General features: G+C 41.6%; 1 protein-coding gene across 1 annotated transcript in view; it reads left to right on the top strand.

The window, feature by feature from the left end:
- c1ql4b (complement component 1, q subcomponent-like 4b) overlaps positions 1-15,897 on the top strand; it is a 34,258-nt gene extending 18,361 nt beyond the window's left edge. Inside the window, exon 3 of the mRNA XM_054785832.1 lies at positions 12,202-15,897. Within this exon, the coding sequence (XP_054641807.1) occupies positions 12,202-12,381 (180 nt within the window). The 3' untranslated portion in view covers positions 12,382-15,897. The remainder of the gene's footprint in view (positions 1-12,201) is intronic.
- The last annotated feature ends 4,468 nt before the right edge of the window (positions 15,898-20,365 follow it).

Raw genomic sequence — 20,365 nt, 5'->3', positions numbered from 1 at the left:
ATACTATAAAAAAATAATATATACATATACATATATATATATGAAATATATATTGAAAAATAAGAAATAAAATCTAATAATAATAATAATAATAATACAGTATATGTAATATAATAAAATAAAATATTTCTTCTTAAATAATGTTTGTAAATTGTCTTCTTGTAATATTTGGACTTTATTTCTATAATACTAGAACTTTTTCCCCAACCAAATTTTCTAATATACAGTACATTTCATAATATTACAACTTTTAAAAAATGTTACATTTTTCTTGAATATTCCAACTCTATGCTGCTTGTATTATTATATATATTATTGTACGACATTATTTTTCCTCGTAATATTACAAGTTTATTCTTGTAAAATTACAGCTTTTTTCATATGTGCTGTTCTTTTTTAAATTTTCTTCACTATTTCAACTTTCTTCTTGTAAATGTTCTTGTGATAATGATGACTTTATTCCCATTACATTTGGACTTTCTGGTAAAAGAAAAACTTTGTCCACAAGCTAACTACAACTTTATTCTTAGTTTAGTTTGTTTGTCATAATATTGTATTTTAAAAAAGTCTTGTTTTTCCCTTTTTCTTTTCTATTCCAACTTGATGCTACTAACATGATGTTATTTTTCCTCATAATATTAAGTCATTATTCTGGTAAATAATGACATTTTCTTGTTATTATTTTGACTTCATTCTTGTAAAATGACTGCTGATTTTTCCATTTTTTCTGTTTTATTGTTTCATTTTATTTTTAGAATATGCTGTGGGACAGTAAAAAAAAACAGCATTGGGCCGCTCATGGCCCTTGGACTGCAGTTTGGACACCCCAGGTATAGACAATGAGCGGTTGCTTTCATGGCAAGCAGGGCCATCATTACCCTCCCCGTCCATCTCCCTCTGAATTGCCATTGTTTGCTTAAGTCCTGTCATGTGCCTTACATACGTTAGAAACGGTCAAAGGTATGCGTGCTCACTCATAATGAAGACAAAAAGCTCTGCTAGAACATTCTACTGTCTTTGTGAGCAAAAAAACAATCACGTAGAAAGAAATCCATGAAAACAATGTCACCGTGACACAGCTGAAACGTTCACCCCCCCTCCTCAAATGAAAAGTAGAGGCGGTGTAATCTTCTCTATCGTCCCACGGCCCCCCACCCCTCATTTTGCCTGCAGCAGGGGATCAAGTGGAAGCAGCTTTGGGCCGAGCGACAGAAATGGACCGCCTTGTCACGATGACTCGGCTGGGCTGCTGACAATAATCCTCATTTGCCTTTCCTCCCAAATCTCAGCCCCTCCTGCCCACTTCCAGCAAACAAGCACTTCGGCTGTGCTGGTTGGGGACGGCCCGGCCTGAGACTCACGTGCGCGGCATGCGTGGTCGCCAGAAATGAGCCCCAAATGGGAGGAAAACGGGCTCGGGAGGTTTTAATCAACAGAAACGAGTGCGTGGCTTTCAAAAGAAGCAGCAGAGGTTACCCTCCTTCACACACCGATGAACATTTTTAAAGGTCTCAGCTAAAGAAACTGGAGCTCTCCAAATACGACACAAACCAGGGCTGGGCGATACTGCTCATTTGGAGACGATACCACAGTCTTTACTTTCACTTTTTCAAGCTAAACACCCATCACTCTGACGGAGTATTAGGGCCACACTGGAAAAAAAATCGGAGATTTCGACAATAAATTTACAAGAAAAAAGTTGTTATATTACCTTTGCCCTTTTCAGAGTTGTCCCAGGGAATGCCTGTTACCACCGAGTATTAAAACAATTGGACATTTTCACATTAAAGTCCTAAATTTAGGAGACAGCTATGGGGGACTTATATGACCTTTGGCTTTGGGCATGTGAAGGGGGCGAGGTAAAGGAAGGTGGAATCGAGAAGGGCTAGCTAGACATGCTAATTAATCAAAATGCTAAATGCTCAACTGCTCTGTTTTGCTGCCACGTTACAAATAAAAGCTTGTGCCAATAGATGGTAATCAAATGAGGTGTGGATGTTGAGAGTGGTGTGGGAACTCTATCTCAGCCATGGGAAAGATGTTCATTTTGGGACACATCATCAGTAGTGTCCCTTTGAATCAGTGGGTGTTTGGGCCTTTCAACACCAGACACCAAAAGGTGGCCAACTACAGGGTGACCAAGCCTGAGCCTGTGTCCCATGCCCAATCATGACTAAAGTAGTGCCTGGAAAGTGGAGCGAGATGAGCTTGGCAGATAGGTCCCGACTTGTTTAAAAAACTGCCTCGCCCACTGGGTAATCGCTCAGCCTCCCCGCTTCCTCCCACGCCCCGCCCTTGAGTAAGGGCAGGAAGGAAGGGGGTGTGTTTAAAACTTCTTTAGGGTCGTCAGGTGGGTAACCTCCTTCATTGGTGTTTCGATGATGGGCTCATGACACCTCTAGAGAGCTCATCGCCAACACCTGGTGTCCCCCTCTCCTTTGAGCCCAGCAAGTGTCCTTGCGCTTGATCCATAGCCACTGGCTGCTTCTTTTGGCCGCTTCAGAGACTGATCTTATTATCTTTCACAGAGCCTGTCCATGAATCCAAAAGTCTTTCTTAATCCTGGGAGAAGAAGCCACAAAACCTCTGCATCCTACTTCAGCTGGATAGACCTTGGCCTTCCATCCTCGTTGTTGTGCTAGCACACTTTCTTTCGTTCGTAGGCCTCTTGGGTGGAATCCTCCCATGGGACCGTGAGCTCTATGATGTAGACCACCTTTAGTGAATCTCTGGGGGAAAGATTAGTTTCTTGCCAATATCAACTAGCATCTTCCAGGTCATGGCTAGCTGTCCAGTTTCTGGTTTGGTAGCTGGGTGGTTAGGCTGTTTCCTGTCCCTCTCGAACGAATGTTGGCACAGAGATGGAATTGGCAGCTCTCATGGGCAAGGAGTTGATGGTGTCCCTCTTGCTCTCAAGGGCTGCTGCCAGACTCTTCAGGACCTGATTGTGCCTCCAGGTGAAGCAGCCTTGTGTGAGGTTGGTCCTACAACTGGTCAAGATGTGTTTGAGAGTCGCTGAATTTGGGCAGAGGGAGCAGGTTGGGTCCTCGCCATACAATTGGTGAAGGTTTTTTGGGGATGGGAGCACATCATATGTAGCTCTTATGATGAAGCTCATGTTTCTTGCTTCCATTTCCCAGAGCTGCCTCCAGGGGAGCTTGCTCTTCTCCACGCTTTCCCACCTCATCCATTGTCCCTGCTTGGCAAGAGAGACAGCCTTTGCGCTTCTTTCAGCCTCCTCCTGACGGCGCACTTCCTCTACCACCATTTTCCTCCTTTGTGAGACTGAAGCTTTGTTCCAAGTTGGTTTATTCACTGCAACGTCAAATCCTCCTCTTCCCAGCTGGACATGTCCCAAAATGTCATTGTACTTCAGGGCTTCAGGGCTTCAGGGCTGACGTAGCGTGCTGTACTGCATCAGATGGTGTCCATTTCCTTCCTGTTGACAGAGGTGGTGCAGCATTGCTGACGGTCTGACCTCTGGAGTCCTTCATTGTCATCTATAGTCTCACCCTAGAGCACTTGTATTCTTCAGTGAGGCATGTGATAGGTAGTTCAAGGACTCCTCTGCCATAGACAGCGTGGGAAGTTACATACAAAGTTATGTTTTGCTCCATCTTTTCCACCGTTTTTGTTGGGGCTTGCATTGTACCATCTGCCCAGGCTTTTGACGGATTGCTCTGACACCATCGGAATTGGGTCGTCACCAATGCAGAACCTCACGTCCTTAAGCTCTCCCTTGACTATTGAGATGCTTTGTGACTTATTCAGCTTGATTTTTATCCGAGCCCAACCGATGTTCTCCTGCAGCTTTCCAAGTAGTCGCCTGGTGCATGCTGTAGTAGTGGTCAGGGTGCTCATGTCATCCATGAATGCTCGGATATGTGGAAGGTGGGTTCCGTTTTTTGTTTGCTCACCTCCCACCACCCATGTAGAGGCCCTGATTATGATTGGCCATTGTGAATGCCAGGGGTGAGACTGTGCAGCCTGCCTTGATGCCTACTGCTAGACGCTGCCATGATGTTGTGTAGTCGGCTGTTGTAAAGCACAATTGCAGGTCTTCAAAGTAGGCTTTCACGAGAGCAGTGATGGATAATGGAACGTGGAAGAAGTTGAAGGATTCTGTGAAAGAATTTGTTTTAATTAAGAGCTATCGTTGTGAAGGTTTTGTTATGAAAATGTACTAAACACTCACACACTTTCCCATGTGAGAGGAACAGAGGACCAGTCTTGTGTGACTCAGAGAAGTGGGGGAGTACACAAGGCCAGGCTGCTCTTCTGCTCCTGCTCATATCCTGTGATGTTCAAAAAGTATATGATAACAACTCACACACACACACATAGCTAAACAAAGACACAGAGTCCAGCTGTAGTAGGCCCCTTCCTTGAGAAGCTGAACTCTCCTGTAACTAGGGAACGCCCAACAGAAAATAAAGAGAGGCTTTCGGAGAGCGTATTCAGAGCGGTGTGAGAAGGTAACTCCGGTACGTTCCTCCGTTCTCCTCGCGAGTAAAAAGACAATCTTGGCGTGGTTGAGTCTGTTTCTTTGAGTAGTTATACAGTCCAGTACTTGTCTTGGTTATCTGCAAGGATTTCCCTGACAGATTCCCAGAGGTGGTTGTGGGGAACTGATCCAAAGGCATTAGCCAAGTCGAGGAAGGTTACATGGAGGACTCTTTTGTCCTTCTTAGCAGTTTGGATCTGGTGCCAGATCATACTGGTATGCTCCAAGCAACCAGAGAACACTGGGATGCCGGCCTTCTGTATAGATGTATCAAGGTACGTGTTCTCCTCCAGGTAGGTGGACAGTGTCTGTGCTATCACGCTGAAAAAGATTTTCCCTTCAATGTTGAGGAGGCAGATTGGCCGGAATTGACTACTATCTGCTGTATCCTTCTACAGCCCTTCGCCACGCCTTGGGTATTAATCCTTTTTGCCATACTATCCTCATGAGCCTCCACAGATAGCGTAGAACATCTGGTGCGTTCTTATAAAATTTATACGGCACTCCATTTAGTCCAGGGGCTGATGCTGATCTTACTATGTTCTCTACTTCCTTCCATTTTGGAGGGCCAGTCTCCAGATGGAATTCGGGAGGTCGAACAGGTGGGATACCTTGTGGGATGACTAGTGGTTTGCGCCTTTTCCAAATGTCCTTCCAGTTCTTGCTTTGGAGTTTTGAGGGTTCCGCTTTTTTCCTTAGCGAAGAGATCCTTGACAAACTTGAAAGGGTTTTTATAGAAGAGCTATGCTCTATTTTCCATCTCACATGTATGACATCATCACACCTAATATTAACACTTTATTCTCCTAATATTAACACTTAATTCTCATCAATTTAACACTTTATTCTCCTAATATTACCACTTTATTCTCCTGATATTACCACTTAATTCTCATCAATTTAACACTTTATTCTCCTAATGTTACCACTTTATTCTACTAATATTACCACTTAATTCTCATCAATTTAACACTTTATTCTCCTAATATTACCACTTAATTCTCATCAATTTAACACTTTATTCTCCTAATATTACCACTTTATTCTCCTGATATTACCACTTTATTCTCCTAATATTACCACTTTATTCTCCTAAATTTACCACTTTATTCTCCTAATATTACCACTTTATTCTCCTAATATTACCACTTTATTCTCCTAAATTTACCACTTTATTCTCCTAATATTACCACTTTATTCTCCTAATATTACCACTTTATTCTCCTGATATTACCACTTAATTCTCATCAATTTAACACTTTATTCTCCTAATATTACCACTTTATTCTCCTAAATTTACCACTTTATTCTCCTGATATTACCACTTTATTTTCCTAATATTACCACTTTATTCTCCTGATATTACCACTTTATTCTACTAATATTACCGCTTTATTCTCCTAAATTTACCACTTTATTCTCCTAATATTACCACTTTATTCTCCTAATGTTACCACTTTATTCTCCTAATATTACCACTTTATTGCCCTAATATTACCACTTAATTCTCATCAATTTAACACTTTATTCTCCTAATATTACCACTTTATTCTCCTAATATTACCACTTTATTCTCCTAATATTACCACTTTATTCTCCTGATATTACCACTTTATTGCCCTAATATTACCACTTAATTCTCATCAATTTAACACTTTATTCTCCTAATATTACCACTTTATTCTCCTAATATTACCACTTTATTCTCCTGATATTACCACTTTATTCTCCTAAATTTACCACTTTATTCTCCTAATATTACCACTTTATTTTCCTAATATTACCACTTTATTCTCCTGATATTACCACTTTATTCTACTAATATTACCGCTTTATTCTCCTAATATTACCACTTTATTCTCCTAAATTTATCACTTTATTCTCCTAAATTTACCACTTTATTCTCCTAATATTACCACTTTATTCTCCTAATATTACCACTTTATTCTACTAATATTACCACTTTATTCTACTAATATTACCGCTTTATTCTCCTAATATTACCACTTTATTCTCCTAAATTTACCACTTTATTCTCCTAATATTACCACTTTATTCTCCTAATATTACCACTTTATTCTCCTAATATTACCACTTTATTCTCCTAATATTACCACTTTATTCTCCTGATATTACCACTTTATTGCCCTGATATTACCACTTAATTCTCATCAATTTAACACTTTATTCTCCTAATATTACCACTTTATTCTCCTAATATGACCACTTTATTCTCCTGATATTACCACTTTATTCTCCTAAATTTACCACTTTATTCTCCTAATATTACCACTTTATTTTCCTAATATTACCACTTTATTCTCCTGATATTACCACTTTATTCTCCTAATGTTACCACTTTATTCTCCTAATATTACCACTTTATTCTCCTAAATTTACCACTTTATTCTCCTAAATTTACCACTTTATTCTCCTAATATTACCACTTTATTCTCCTAATGTTACCACTTTATTCTCCTAATATTACCACTTTTTTCTCCTAAATTTAACACTTTATTCTCCTAAATTTACCACTTTATTCTCCTAATATTACCACTTTATTCTCCTAATGTTACCACTTTTTTCTCCTAAATTTAACACTTTATGCACCTAAGTTTAACAGTTTTTTCTCAGAATTTTATGACTTTATTCTTGTAAATTTATGATTTGATCCTTGTACATTTACAACTTTTTTTCTCATAAATTTACAACCTTGTTCTCTTAAACTTACAACTTTCTTTCTCATAAATTTACGATTCTTTTCTCGTAAATTTCAGACTTTTTTTCATGTAAATTTGCGATCTTTACTCTTGAAATCTCTTTTTGTTTTTCAGTGTGGCCCTAATACTCCGTCGTAGACCACACCCTGACACAAACAAAAAGTCTTCTGCTTCCAAAGAGGAAACATGCATTAATGGTGCATTTTGGTGCCTGGATCATGTTGGATGGGCTTACTGCTTGACTTCAAAATCTTCCAAAGAGGACTAAACCCATGCTTTAAATGCCAAGCCACTAGAAATATGTGCATAAAATATATACAATGGCAAGCTTTCCAGCCATGAATTAATCATAAAGTGGAAAAAAAAGGCTGAAATGTCAGCTTCTCCAGCAAGTGAGTGGAGGCAAACTAAACAAACGTAAGAAAGTCAAGCATAACAAGGCGTAAATAACAACCTGTCCTTTTTAGATAGCGTTACATTCTTTTTAAAAGGCCATTACAATTAATATCATTGCTTGGCGTGCCTGCTAAACATGCAAACCAATCATCATAATTCTATTCATATCATGGCCACTTACAAACAAGCGGTGGTTTTCACAATATTAGGTACAACCGCACAATCTAAAGAAACCTACACATCATCATAATTCAATACAAAGATGTAATTACACCACACTTACATCTGTGCTACATTCAAAAAGGAGAAAGTTATCGGTATCGGTTTGAAATAAAAATAAAAAGCTAAGGTGCAAGTCTAGTATAGAGTGTGGAGTGTGCATTAGCAGGCGGCTGTCAGCCTCCAGCTCGGCTGCAGGGGGGTGTAGGATGGTGTAGGGGGGTGTCGGGGGAAGGCTGGCGTTCAAGCATGCAGACAGATGTTGGATGTACAAGATGTCAGAATCTCTTTACTGCTTTAGTTCTCCAAAAACCTATTAGTCCTCCTCGTGGGAATTGTTGTGTCCCTTCCTGGCAAAACAGTGGAGTGTATCGCGTCAAATCAATCCCGTGTGTTCTGCTGCACACTTGAGCTTGGTAAAAACATTGGTTCTTGTGGAAGGGTAGTGTTTAGTTGTTTAGAGGTGCTGCTAGTATTTGATGGGCCCATTTGACCGAGGCAGGCCATCCCTGCACGTTTATTGTGATTGTATGGAGTTATTGAGGGGCTGGACCTATTAGGGGCTGAGCCGCCATGGCTGCCTGACTACCAATTACCCGAGCCTCCAAGAGCGTATGGCCTACCCTGGGAGGATGGTGTGGGGGGGTGTCGTGTTCCCCAGGAGACCTGCCACAGCAGCACGCCGTTAATCAATCCGATTTAGAGCGGACAGGGACATGCTTAGTGTCTGCCCCCGCCAACAGCGCCGTGGCGAGGAGAGAAAATGTGTGCGTGACCGGCATCCCACTCCAGTGGAAGGACACCAAAAGATGGATAGATGAAGAGGGAGACACGGCGGCATGAGAAGGACTGAGGGATGATGGAAGGAGGATGAGACAACAATTAGTGAGGGGCTGTGAGTTGAATTCCAAGAAAAAGGCCGTTATTGATTTGTTTCTGCCGCACGGCGCAGAGAATAAAAGCACTGGCGTTTGTTAAGCGGAGGAATTGTCTCCAGCGGGAAATAGATTGTGTAATGAGTTGAAGTGATGGAATGAGAAGACCAGGCGACTCATTACATGCAGGACTGATTTGATTTTTCTTTCTAATCACACGGAAGTCGGGGAAGCTTAATGGCGGCTCAAAACGAAGGAGACGTCCCAACTTGTGCTGCATTTCACCAAAGTGGGAAAACACGTTTGACCTCCGATAAGGGAAAGTCAAATTGGTTTACGCTGACTCGCCAATTTACATACAAAAGTGCTCACCTTCAATATTAGCCACTGCCACAACCTCTTGATGGCATTTCATCAACTCCACAAGAGGGCAGTCATCTACCTCTGCATGCGCTTTCAAATGTGGGTTGTATTTAATGCAGTGTGTTTATTTCCCCTGAATGCAGCTTGTGTAGTTGTGTTGAATGCAGCGTGTGTAGTTCCCCTGAATGCACCGTGTGTAGTTCCCCTGAATGCAGCGTGTGTAGTTCCCCTGAATGCAGCGTGTGCAGTTATGTTGAATGCAGCGTGTGTAGTTCCCCTGAATGCAGCGTGTGTAGTTCCCCTGAATGCAGCGTGTGCAGTTATGTTGAATGCAGTGTGTGTAGTTCCCCTGAATGCAGCGTGTGTAGTTCCCCTGAATGCAGCGTGTGCAGTTATGTTGAATGCAGCGTGTGTAGTTCCCCTGAATGCACCGTGTGTAGTTCCCCTGAATGCAGCGTGTGTAGTTCCCCTGAATGCAGCGTGTGCAGTTATGTTGAATGCAGCGTGTGCAGTTATGTTGAATGCAGCGTGTGTAGTTCCCCTGAATGCAGCGTATGTAGTTCCCCTGAATGCAGCGTGTGTAGTTCCCCTGAATGCAGTGTGTGTAGTTCCCCTGAATGCAGTGTGTGTAGTTCCCCTGAATGCAGCGTGTGTAGTTCCCCTGAATGCAGCGTGTAGTTCCCCTGAATGCAGCGTGTGTAGTTCCCCTGAATGCAGCGTGTGTAGTTCCCCTGAATGCAGCGTGTGTAGTTCCCCTGAATGCAGCGTGTGTAGTTCCCCTGAATGCAGCGTGTGTAGTTTCCCTGAATGCAGCGTGTGTAGTTCCCCTGAATGCAGCGTGTGTAGTTCCCCTGAATGCAGCGTGTGTAGTTCCCCTGAATGCAGCGTGTGTAGTTGTGTTGAATGTGACATGCTCGATTAAAGACATTCTTAGTGAGCTTGTGTGTTTCCCGTTGGCAGCAATGCCTGGAGGAGGTGCTGGTGGTGGTCTTGTACGTGTGTGTAATGTCTGCTAATGCAGCCGTGGTGCAGCAGCCAGGAATAAGTGGCTGTGTTATTAATATGAAGGTGGTGTGCTGGAATGGCTGGTTACTGGTCCAATTCATTATAAAGACGTTGCCTTAGCAGGTGGGAAGAAGTGGGACGCGCCTATCAGCATAATGAATGCAGCAATTCCCCCACCTTGAAAAGTGTTGAGATCAATCTTTGGGGGGAAAGTGTGTGCTTCTGAGAGGAAGGAACAAACATGACAACGTGTTTAGCAGCTCCAGGTGCCTTCCTGCTGGCCCTAATGAAAGGTATCATCCACCGACACATCATTAGATGCCATTTGTTAGCAAACACGTGCACACGTAAACACGTGCACGGAGCATCACTTCCTTGAACACGGCTGCTGGCCCACCATCATGTTTATTCATCACTGACACCCCCGCCCCCCCCCCTCATGTGAGGATCCATGCCTCAGACCTGATTGCTCATTTTTAATTCTTCACTCCAATCACAGTTGATGATGATTATTATAATTATTATTATTATTACTTGTATGTTTCATTTTTTAGTTTTGTGTTCCAATTATCTTTGTGTTTTTAAACTCAAATATTACATTGGTATAATTCTTATGAAGTCGTTTCAATGAAGCTTCAGATAATATTTCATACAGTTGTCCCTCATTTCCTTCCAGACCCCACCGTGATAAGTGAAGTTCCTTACTTATACATGGAATATTTTGGTAGTTCTAAATGCAGTTTTTTAACATTATTAGAGATCTCTACACCTGCAATAACACCCCTATAGTCAACTTTACACTCCTATTACCCAATATAGTCGACATAATAAGAGAAAATAAGACATAGAAAGCCTGAATACTACCTTCTAAATACACTTTTTATCATTATTAGAGCCCTCTAGACATGAAATAACACCCTTATATTCACCTTTACACTCCTTTTACCCAATATAGTAGACATAATAAGAGAAAATAAGACATTAATGACCTGCTAAATAGGCTTTTAAACATTATTAGAGCCCTCTAGATATGAAATAACACCCGTATAGTCACCTTTACACTCCTATTACCCAATATAGTAGACATAATAAGACAAAATAAGACATAGAAAACCTGTTTACTACCTTCTAAATACACTTTTTAACATTATTAGAGCCCTCTAGACATGAAATAACACCTTTATAGTCACCTTTACACTCCTTTTACCCAATGTAGTAGACATAATAAGAGAAAATAAGACATTAATGACCTGCTAAATAGGCTTTTAAACATTATTAGAGCCCTCTAGACATGAAATAACACCCGTATAGTCACCTTTACACTCCTATTACCCAATGTAGTAGACATAATAAGAGAAAATAGGACATTTAAGATGTAATATAGACTTTAACTGTTAACATCCTTGTTGCTGTCTCTTTTTTACTTCCTGTTTCTGTACACTACTTCCTGTGGTGACTATTGTCTCATCAGTGTAACATTGCTGACACCTAGTGACCAGTTACAATACTACACATCATCAAAATGTCTGAATGCGTCCTCCGAATGCCTTACATTTGTATTTTACTTTGTTTAGCCATTTTTATGATTGAAAATGCTTCATTTAGGCAAAAAAGTATGTCAAATGTGCTTAAATGTGCATAATTTTTTTACAAATAAATAAAATAAACAGAGGTGCACGCTAGTAAAAGTCACTGTCACCGCAGCTTTAAGCCATAAAAACGGCCACAAGGTGGCAGAAGTGCATTTGATAAGAGCAGGCGTGGATCTTTTACACGTATTTACACACTCGACAGCAAGGAGGACGTGGAAGAGCGTGCAGAAAGTTACGCAATGTAGGGACATTTTAACGCATGCACACGCGTGCACACACGTGCACACACACAGTTGAAAATGTGAAAATTCTAAACACACGGACCTTGTCTTACTTCAAGACTTGCAACTTGGTCGTTTTTTCGTGACAGAGCATTGGAGGTGAAATGACGTGACGTAGATGCTTCCTGGTGCGGCGTGAGAAAGGGCGTCGTTACCTTGAGATAGATGGAAGAGGCCGTGGCAGGAAAAGTCCACTCCGCAAGTTAACAGCTTGTTTATTTCACGTCTTTTTGCTCTTTTTCTCAGGTAAGGGCCAGCGCCATCGCCCAAGATGCGGACCAGAATTACGACTACGCCTCCAACAGTGTCATCCTGCACCTGGACGTGGGGGACGAGGTGTGCGTGCAACTGGACGGGGGCAAAGTTCACGGCGGGAACACCAACAAATACAGCACCTTCTCCGGCTTCCTCATCTACCCCGACTGAAACGCTACTCGTATTCCTGCACTTTATCTCTTCCATCATTCCATCGTGTCGCTGAAGAGAATTTCTGTCCAAATGAATCTATGACATCATCACTTAACATTTACCTCAGACACGCGCGCTCGGTTAGTCGTAATTCTGTGCCATTAACAACGTGTGCAAGCTCGCATTTAATGCCTCTTTTTCACACACGCACACACACACACACACACACACACACACACACACACACACACACAGTGCAAGAATGAACGGACGACAAGCTATCCATCCAAAATGAAGAGACGTGATAAGTGGATGTACGCCATCAATGCAGCCTCTGGCCTCCCAGTGAACGTACGGTGCGTCATCAATATGTCGATAGCGGCTGATAACGCCTGCAACTCCATCGCAAAGAAAAAAATGTCTAGGTGTTGATGGTCTACGTCCACATGCAAACACATGTTCGTCCTCCTGCTGCCGCATGTTTGACCTGCACAGCTGGAGATGATGATGGGAATGCTTCAGTTGTTCATTTTAACTGTACACTTTACACACGTCTGAAAAGGAGTTGGAAGAAGCGGATGTTATTTAAGACTACCCCTTCTACATGTCTCAGTTACTGATACATACAGTATGTACATACTGTGTATATATACTGTACATATACAATATACTGTATATATACACGCCTCATCAAAACGTTAAGAGCAGTTGGAAAATGAGAAGAATGTACATTTTGCGCTGTTGGATCTTAAGGAGCTTCTTAGTTGAGCTCCAAAATGCAAAAAGAAGAAATGAATTCACAAACTAGAAAAGCAGAGAGAGCAGACCTCCGCCAAGTGCCATAGTAGTCCCCCCCCCCACCCCGCCCCATATTGCGATTCACACCAAAATAAGAATCCTACATTTTTTTTGATATTTTGTACAACCTGTTTTTTGTGAAGTTATCAGCACAAATGCCGAAAATGCTCCTATCTCGCAATGTTAAAGAATCCTTTTAAAAAATTCCTGGATCCAGACGGTGATCCGGATCAAACCCAAAATTGAATCGGTTCTTCCATATCCCGTTTCTGACAATTCCTGAAAGCAGCATCCAAATCCATTCAGCACTTTTCAGGTTATTTGGAAGACAAAGAGACAAACAGATAAACGCCGGCAAAAACATAACCTCAGCGCTTGCGCTTGGCGGAGGTAATTAACAATGAATAATTCTTTTCATGAATAAATCATGCTGTTTTGTGGCTGAATGTGGCCTGTTATTGGTTTAAAAAGTAGATATTTAAGCAAATTGTACCTTTTTATTGCCTAAATGAAACCTTGTCAAGCATAAAAATGAAGTCAAATACAAACATTCAGGCATTCAGAAGACTCATGCAAAAAGGTTGTGAAGATATTTAGTATAGCACACTGGCCACTAGGTGTCAGTAATGTTACTGTCATGTTGGCTGAGACACACAAGCACCAGACCTGATGGCTTTTATTGCACTTTGAATGATCCCACAGCAGCCACAATAATCCCTAACGCGGGATACTGTTCCACCCGTAACACACGCCAAGATAAAACTCAAGTCTGAGCCTGCGATGTCACTTCCTGTCTGCCCCCCCGCAGCTCTTCTCGCACCGGAACACATTTACAGCAACACACATGAGCACAAGTCTTATTTATGGGCTACTATATTGGGTAATAGGAGTGTAAAGGTGACTATAGGGGTGTTATTTCATGTCTAGAGGGCTCTAATCATGTTCAAAAGTGTATTTAAAAGGTGGTAAACAGTTTTCTACACTATTTAAACAGCAAAATAATCCATTTCTGAATAAGGAATCCTACCTGGTGGAAGTTGATTCATGCGGATGGGCTGTGGAAGCAATAAGCTGCCATGAATGAGGGATCGGTGTGGTGTGTTGTATAGTTTAGTATAGTTTCTCCACCGCAGCCAGCCACTGCTGATGCTTGACGGACTAAGATGCTGACCCACGATGGAGGATAAATGAATGTACACCGTGCATGTGACCAAGCCTTCTTTCTTCCTAGCAACAGTTGTGCTAAAGAGTCAAAGGAGTGTTGAATGTAGCTGTCGTACTGTCGTTTTAAGCCCACTTTGTCTTATTTGTGCTCAGTTGGGTGTGGTAGCGGCCATCTTGCTATCACAATAAAGGCATGTGTGTTTGATTGATTTTGCTGGTGAATGTCCATCTGTGAAGGTGTTTTCCAGCTCTTACTAGCATATCCACACGGCTTTTCTGTGCCTTACATTTCATATTCCATGCATGGGAGCGTCTGACTTCTCAAATCCAGGCTGCGCTGCGTGTTGGACGAGCTGATCCGCGTGACACAAGCGGCAATCTGACAGGGATTTTCCGGGGTGCATCCGTGCCGACGCTGTTTGTCACGGCGGGAAACAGCAGACGCTAAACGGGGCCTGTCAGTCTTTCAGTGTATCATATCATGTCTGCACATACGAAGAACCAGCTCGCCATTTTCTACACTTGCAGCAGGAAGTATGTAGCCACGTGATGATATTGATCAGAGTGGAATGTGAATGTGATGCTTCCATTGTTGTCTCTGTGCTCTGCAAGCTGCTGCCTCGTGTGTGTTTGTAACAACACTTCATCAAACACAATAAAAATATACAACTCCTGCTTTCCTCGTCAAGTCAAGCAACAGCTGCAGCTTCACGGCTGGTGAGGCACTGACTCCTTTCAGGTATTTTTATGTTTATACGAGGGCTGTCAAATGCGACAGTAACTCATTCATGTCACCCTAGACACTCGTGTCGTTAACACATACTGTAGGCCTGTCACGATAATCGACACATCCATTAATCGAACAATACGGAAAAAACAGATGGATAATTATGACGCCCTCTCATGACAATAATTAATGAAAAAAATGGTCTAAAAAATATCGCCGAAAATATCGCCGATAATATCGATTATCGGTGATAATTTGTGGCCCAATTCTAGTCCAACAAAATGTTGAGAGACCTACATGCGCATCATGTCAAGCCACACCTCTCTGTTATGACAGCAGACGAAGGCACGATAGCGCCCAATAGCGTCTTATAACATCCACCAAGACTGAGCGACGTAAAAACTTACGCCATGCACGTAGCACAGACGTAAATGTAAATACATAAATAAATAGAAAACACGTAAAATGCAGTGACATTTCAGTGTAAACAAGCAGTAGCAGAGTGCAACGATGGATTCATCTAGAGCAGAGGTGTCCAAACTTTTTTCAGCCACATACTGAAAAATGAAAGGGCGCAAGGGTCACTTTGATATTTTGTAAAGCATCACATGTACTTGCAGATATGCTAGGAAGCTACAGCAGATGTCGCTCAAGAAAAAACTGCATTTCACCTTTGGAATATAAGTGAAATGCTACTAAAAATGCTGTTTTTTCCATAATAATACGAGTTTACGCTTGTAAAATTGGGGACTTTTGTCCTTCATTCGATTATGGCTTTTTTTCTTAATATTTGGACTTTATTCCCATAAAGTTACAGCTTTTTTTCCCATTTCTCATGTTTTTTTGTTTTCCAACTATTTCATTTCGGCTTTCCTCTTGTAAATTTTCTTCTTGTAATTATAACTTTATTCCCATAATATTTTTAATCTTTTAAAACAATGTATTTTTTTTCTTTATTTCAACATGGTTACGAAAATTATATTTTTTCTCATTTTACAAGTTTATTCTCCTAAAATTGCAACTTTTTTCTCATTGCAAATCTATTTTTTTTCTCTTCATATTTTGACTCTGGTCAAATTTCCGCTGTTGATTAAAAAAAAATAAAAATTCCCAAATAGTTCAACTTTTTTCTCTAATATTTTGGCTTTATTCCCTTTTATAAATGTTCCCCCATCCTGAGTTTCCAAAAATTACAACTTTATTCATTGTTTTTGACAATAAAACTTTTTTCTTGAATATTTCAACTTCATGCTACTAAAATGAAATGTGTCCTCCTACTGTGACTTTATTCTTGTGCAATGATGGCTTTTATTTCCTGCTAGATTGCAACTCTTCTCTTCATATTTTCACTTTGGATTGATTTTCCCATTTTTGCTGCTGTTGTTTTTTATGAAGTTTCCTTGTTAAATTACATTTTTAGACTGTGGTGCGGGCCGATGAAATCGCAGCCGCGGGCCGCACTTGGGACACCTTTGATCTCGGGGGTTAGTGCGAGAGTTTTTCTAAACGGAGAACTAGCATCCGTCCAAACGTATCTTCCTAGCAAATGCTTTTGTGTGTATTTTTTCAGCGGTGAAAAAAACATAAAGTAATTTATGGAACCAAGAAAAGAGGGCTTATTAATTGTCCACTTGCACCGTGGATATGATATACGAAAAAAAAGATGGAAGATGTTGTAATTTCTCAAATTAATAACGTTTTTTGGTAGTGGTGCTCCGAAACATCGGCCACCCATCGGTATCAGCCGATTTCTGCGAAAAAACATGGTGTCGGTATATGCCGATACTTGCGCTGAAACGCCGATCAGCTCCGCCCCCACTGCAGCAGCCAGCCCATCGCGACCGTCTCCCGCCCACTGTCCCTTCACAAAGCCAAAACAAGCATGGTTGCCGTGTGGGACTTCCTGTCGTTGTGGGAGGGATAGAAGTTTTGCACCCTGCCACACATATCTTAAAACTTGGCAGGGCACTTGGCAGGGTGTGGTGAGTTTTCGCGGTCGGGAGGCGGCTAACGATAGCCCATGATAGCCCGAACAGTGGTTGGATTCGTGGGATGGGACGGCCGTCCGTCGGCGGCGGTGGAGGTAACGGGGTTTGACTTGCATCCCAAGTCTCCTTAAAGAAGCTGAGTTTCACCGGTGATTTTGAAAAAGTACGTCAAACATGTTTTTGTCTAAATTTGATGGTTCCCCTTTCGTGTCCTATAGCACAGGGGTCACCGGCGTGGGAGCCCCCCATGACGACATGCAAGCCTGCTTTGCATTCGGGTGTTCAGTTAACAAGGTGAGAACACGAGAAAGAAAAGCATTCTGGAATAGAAAACGTGGGCTGAGGACACCAGACGCTGTTGCTGTTCTGGTGAAGCAAACATGTTGGCTTTGTTTGGGTTGAAATAAGCTATGAAAAGAAATGTTTTATGTTTTTGATTCAAAAATGTACACTTTAGCTATGTGATCGGTAGCGATATCTGTCACGTGGTGGCTTGCAGCCGTGTGATTGGATTCCAACGTGCAGAGAGACACCGGTGGCAATGTAATGAGTTTAATGCTCTTCGTCGTGTTATATACTATATATATATATATATATATATATATATATATATATATATATATATATATATATATATATATATATATATATATATATATATACAATATACTATATCCAGTCCGAAGCATGGCCCGGGCACAGCCACGGGAAAACATACAATAACTCAAGGCGCTGCACAGTAACTAGGGCAGGAAAAAAACTAAAATAGAAAAAGAGCAGAAACTGAGATCGCTGCACAAAAACTAGGCAGGAAAAATGAAAGTGCAAAACTACTAAACAAAGTAAAAGTACAAAACAAGAACTAAACACTAAACTGGCGAGGCAAGATATATACAACGAAGAACTAGTAGCAAAAATGAGACTAGAACTAGACTTGGCAAAAACAAGGTAGAGCGAGCAAGGTGCAGGGAAAACCAAAGTCAACAGCTTGAACAGCAGAACTTGTAGCAGTCGCATACACGGAACCAAACATCACAGCAGGTGGTCTGAAGCTAGAGTACTCAGGAGAACTAAACATGGCCAGGAATCAAAGGTAACAAGAACATCAGGACGAGAGCATGGTACGGAGCATGAGAAGACAATCTGGCAAAGACTAAGCATCAGGGCGAGAGCTAAATAGTCCAACGTTGGTTGAACACGGGTGTGCCAGGAACGCCTCCCCTGGGCAGGCAGGTGTGCTGCAATGAGAAACCATTAGATGGCGGCAGAGCAGCGACTCAGACTATGACAATATCGGCCGATTTCACTCATGGATTGGCAGCATCCCTAATTTTCTCTAGTCTCTAGTGAACATCACTTCCTCAAGTGACGAGACCACCGCGAGGTGCATTCGCTGACACTCCAAAAATCCCAAGAACAACATCATCATTATGCGTGTATGTGTGGTCTAAATGAGAGATTCTCAACCGGGACGGCCGCAAGGACTTGTAGTTTTTGCACCTGTGGGCCGCGAGGGCCGCATGCTGTTATCGGATTGTACATCAGGGCTGTTATCTGTGAGAAGGTCCGTTGCAACTCATGTGACTGATGTATTACCGCCCCCAGTGGTGGGAGGCGGTAATACATCAGTCACTTGTTAGGGACACTTGACGGCAGAGAAGACACTCGACTAGCAGCTAAGGGATGGAGAAGTTTTTTAAAAGAAAAAATAAAGATGACACTAAGGACGAACGCGCTCGAAAGGTGAAATTGTTCCGTAAAGGGGCTTTGTGGATGGAGGCAGAGCCCAGAGCGCAGTGGGCGGAATGCGGCCCAACACTGTCCAACGACGCTCTGAAGCCGTCCGAGCTAAAGCAGCATCAGTTGGTTCCGTCTGTCGCAGCTGAGATGATGCAAAGAAGCTGCTGACATCCCACGAAGGACACAGTGAGTCGCCAAATCGCGGACATGAGTCCAATTTTAACATTGGAGTCCCTCAAGATGTGGAAATGGTTCTCAAATATGTCAAATAGTTCTTCTTCAAGTTGTTCTTAAGTATGTTCTTGTACGTTTGTTCCACGATTAGCCTGTTGTGCATCTTCTGTATGTGTCGGCTTGCGTACGTGCGCTAAATAAATGTTTGGTGACGCTCACGTTGGATCACTTCATTTCTTTCACAAGGTTTTAGCTTGTTAACTGCAAGTGGGCTTCATCGGTTTGTTCAACAGGAATCAAAGCAGCGTGCGAGAACGGGAGAAGGTGCGTTCAAGGACGGTCAAACAAAGTGGGACGAATCGCCGCTCACATTAAACATTCAAAAACTGGGGGGTTTCTAACTGTATGTTATTTTGGAACCCACCAGCCACCAGTACAAGCCTGGACTTTGCTGTTCAGAAAGGTTGCGTAGCGAACAAATATGCACATTAGCACTCAATAAGGTCATCCAATCTGACCTTTATGCATTCCCACATAGTATCAGCATTTGGGAGCAAATATGAGGTGAAAGAAAAAGGCTAAGAATACAGTATAGTAGTCTATAGTAGTCTGGCAAAGTCACACGGTGTGTTCAAGGACCGTCGAACAAAGTGGACAATTGGTATTAAACATGCAAAACTGTGGGATTTGTAACTGTACGTGTATTCTTTTTTTTTATTAAATAGTGGCCCATATTTCTAAAATCGATATTCATTTACATCAAATTTGATGTATTCATGGTTGCAGTTGCGTAAGGAATCGTTCACCACAAGAGATTTACATCCCTACTTACAGATAAAACCCTGCGTCTTCACTGAAGGTAAAGTTAGCTTAAATGTTCATGTATTCATTTCAATCATCAGTTCTATGCATTGACAAAACTATCAAAGGTTTGGTGTTAACATTTTTAAGAGTCAACCGCTGATGACATCATAGACAGGCTCCATTTTGTTCGGCTAGCTAATAGGATGCTAACAAGGAAGGATGTTGTGTGATAAAAATCAAGAAGAACACAGCTGGACTCACGCTGTGTATCGATAAGGCGCCATATCGTACGCTAACTGAAGAAGGCACGCAAACCGGGGAAAAATTGTGGCGTACATTTTTGGCGTTCATGGGAAAAGTTGCTAACCACGGCGGACGCTAACCGAGGGAAATGTGCAAAGTCAGCTATTTTTACTTGTTAAAAAATGATTGTAACCATACAGAAAATACATTTATAATACGTTTCAGTGGCTAAATATTCCTGTTTATGTGCTCATTTCGCTTTCTACAAAGTAGCTTTCTTTTAGCCCTTGAAATACTTATTGTGTATTTGTTTTTGTCTGTTTGAAACTGAAACATAAAACATGCAATCACATTTTATCTGTGC

The sequence above is a fragment of the Dunckerocampus dactyliophorus genome, chromosome 8 (assembly GCF_027744805.1).
Source record: "Dunckerocampus dactyliophorus isolate RoL2022-P2 chromosome 8, RoL_Ddac_1.1, whole genome shotgun sequence".
Classification (NCBI taxonomy): domain Eukaryota; kingdom Metazoa; phylum Chordata; class Actinopteri; order Syngnathiformes; family Syngnathidae; genus Dunckerocampus; species Dunckerocampus dactyliophorus.
This window is presented reverse-complemented; position numbering and strand designations above follow the sequence as displayed.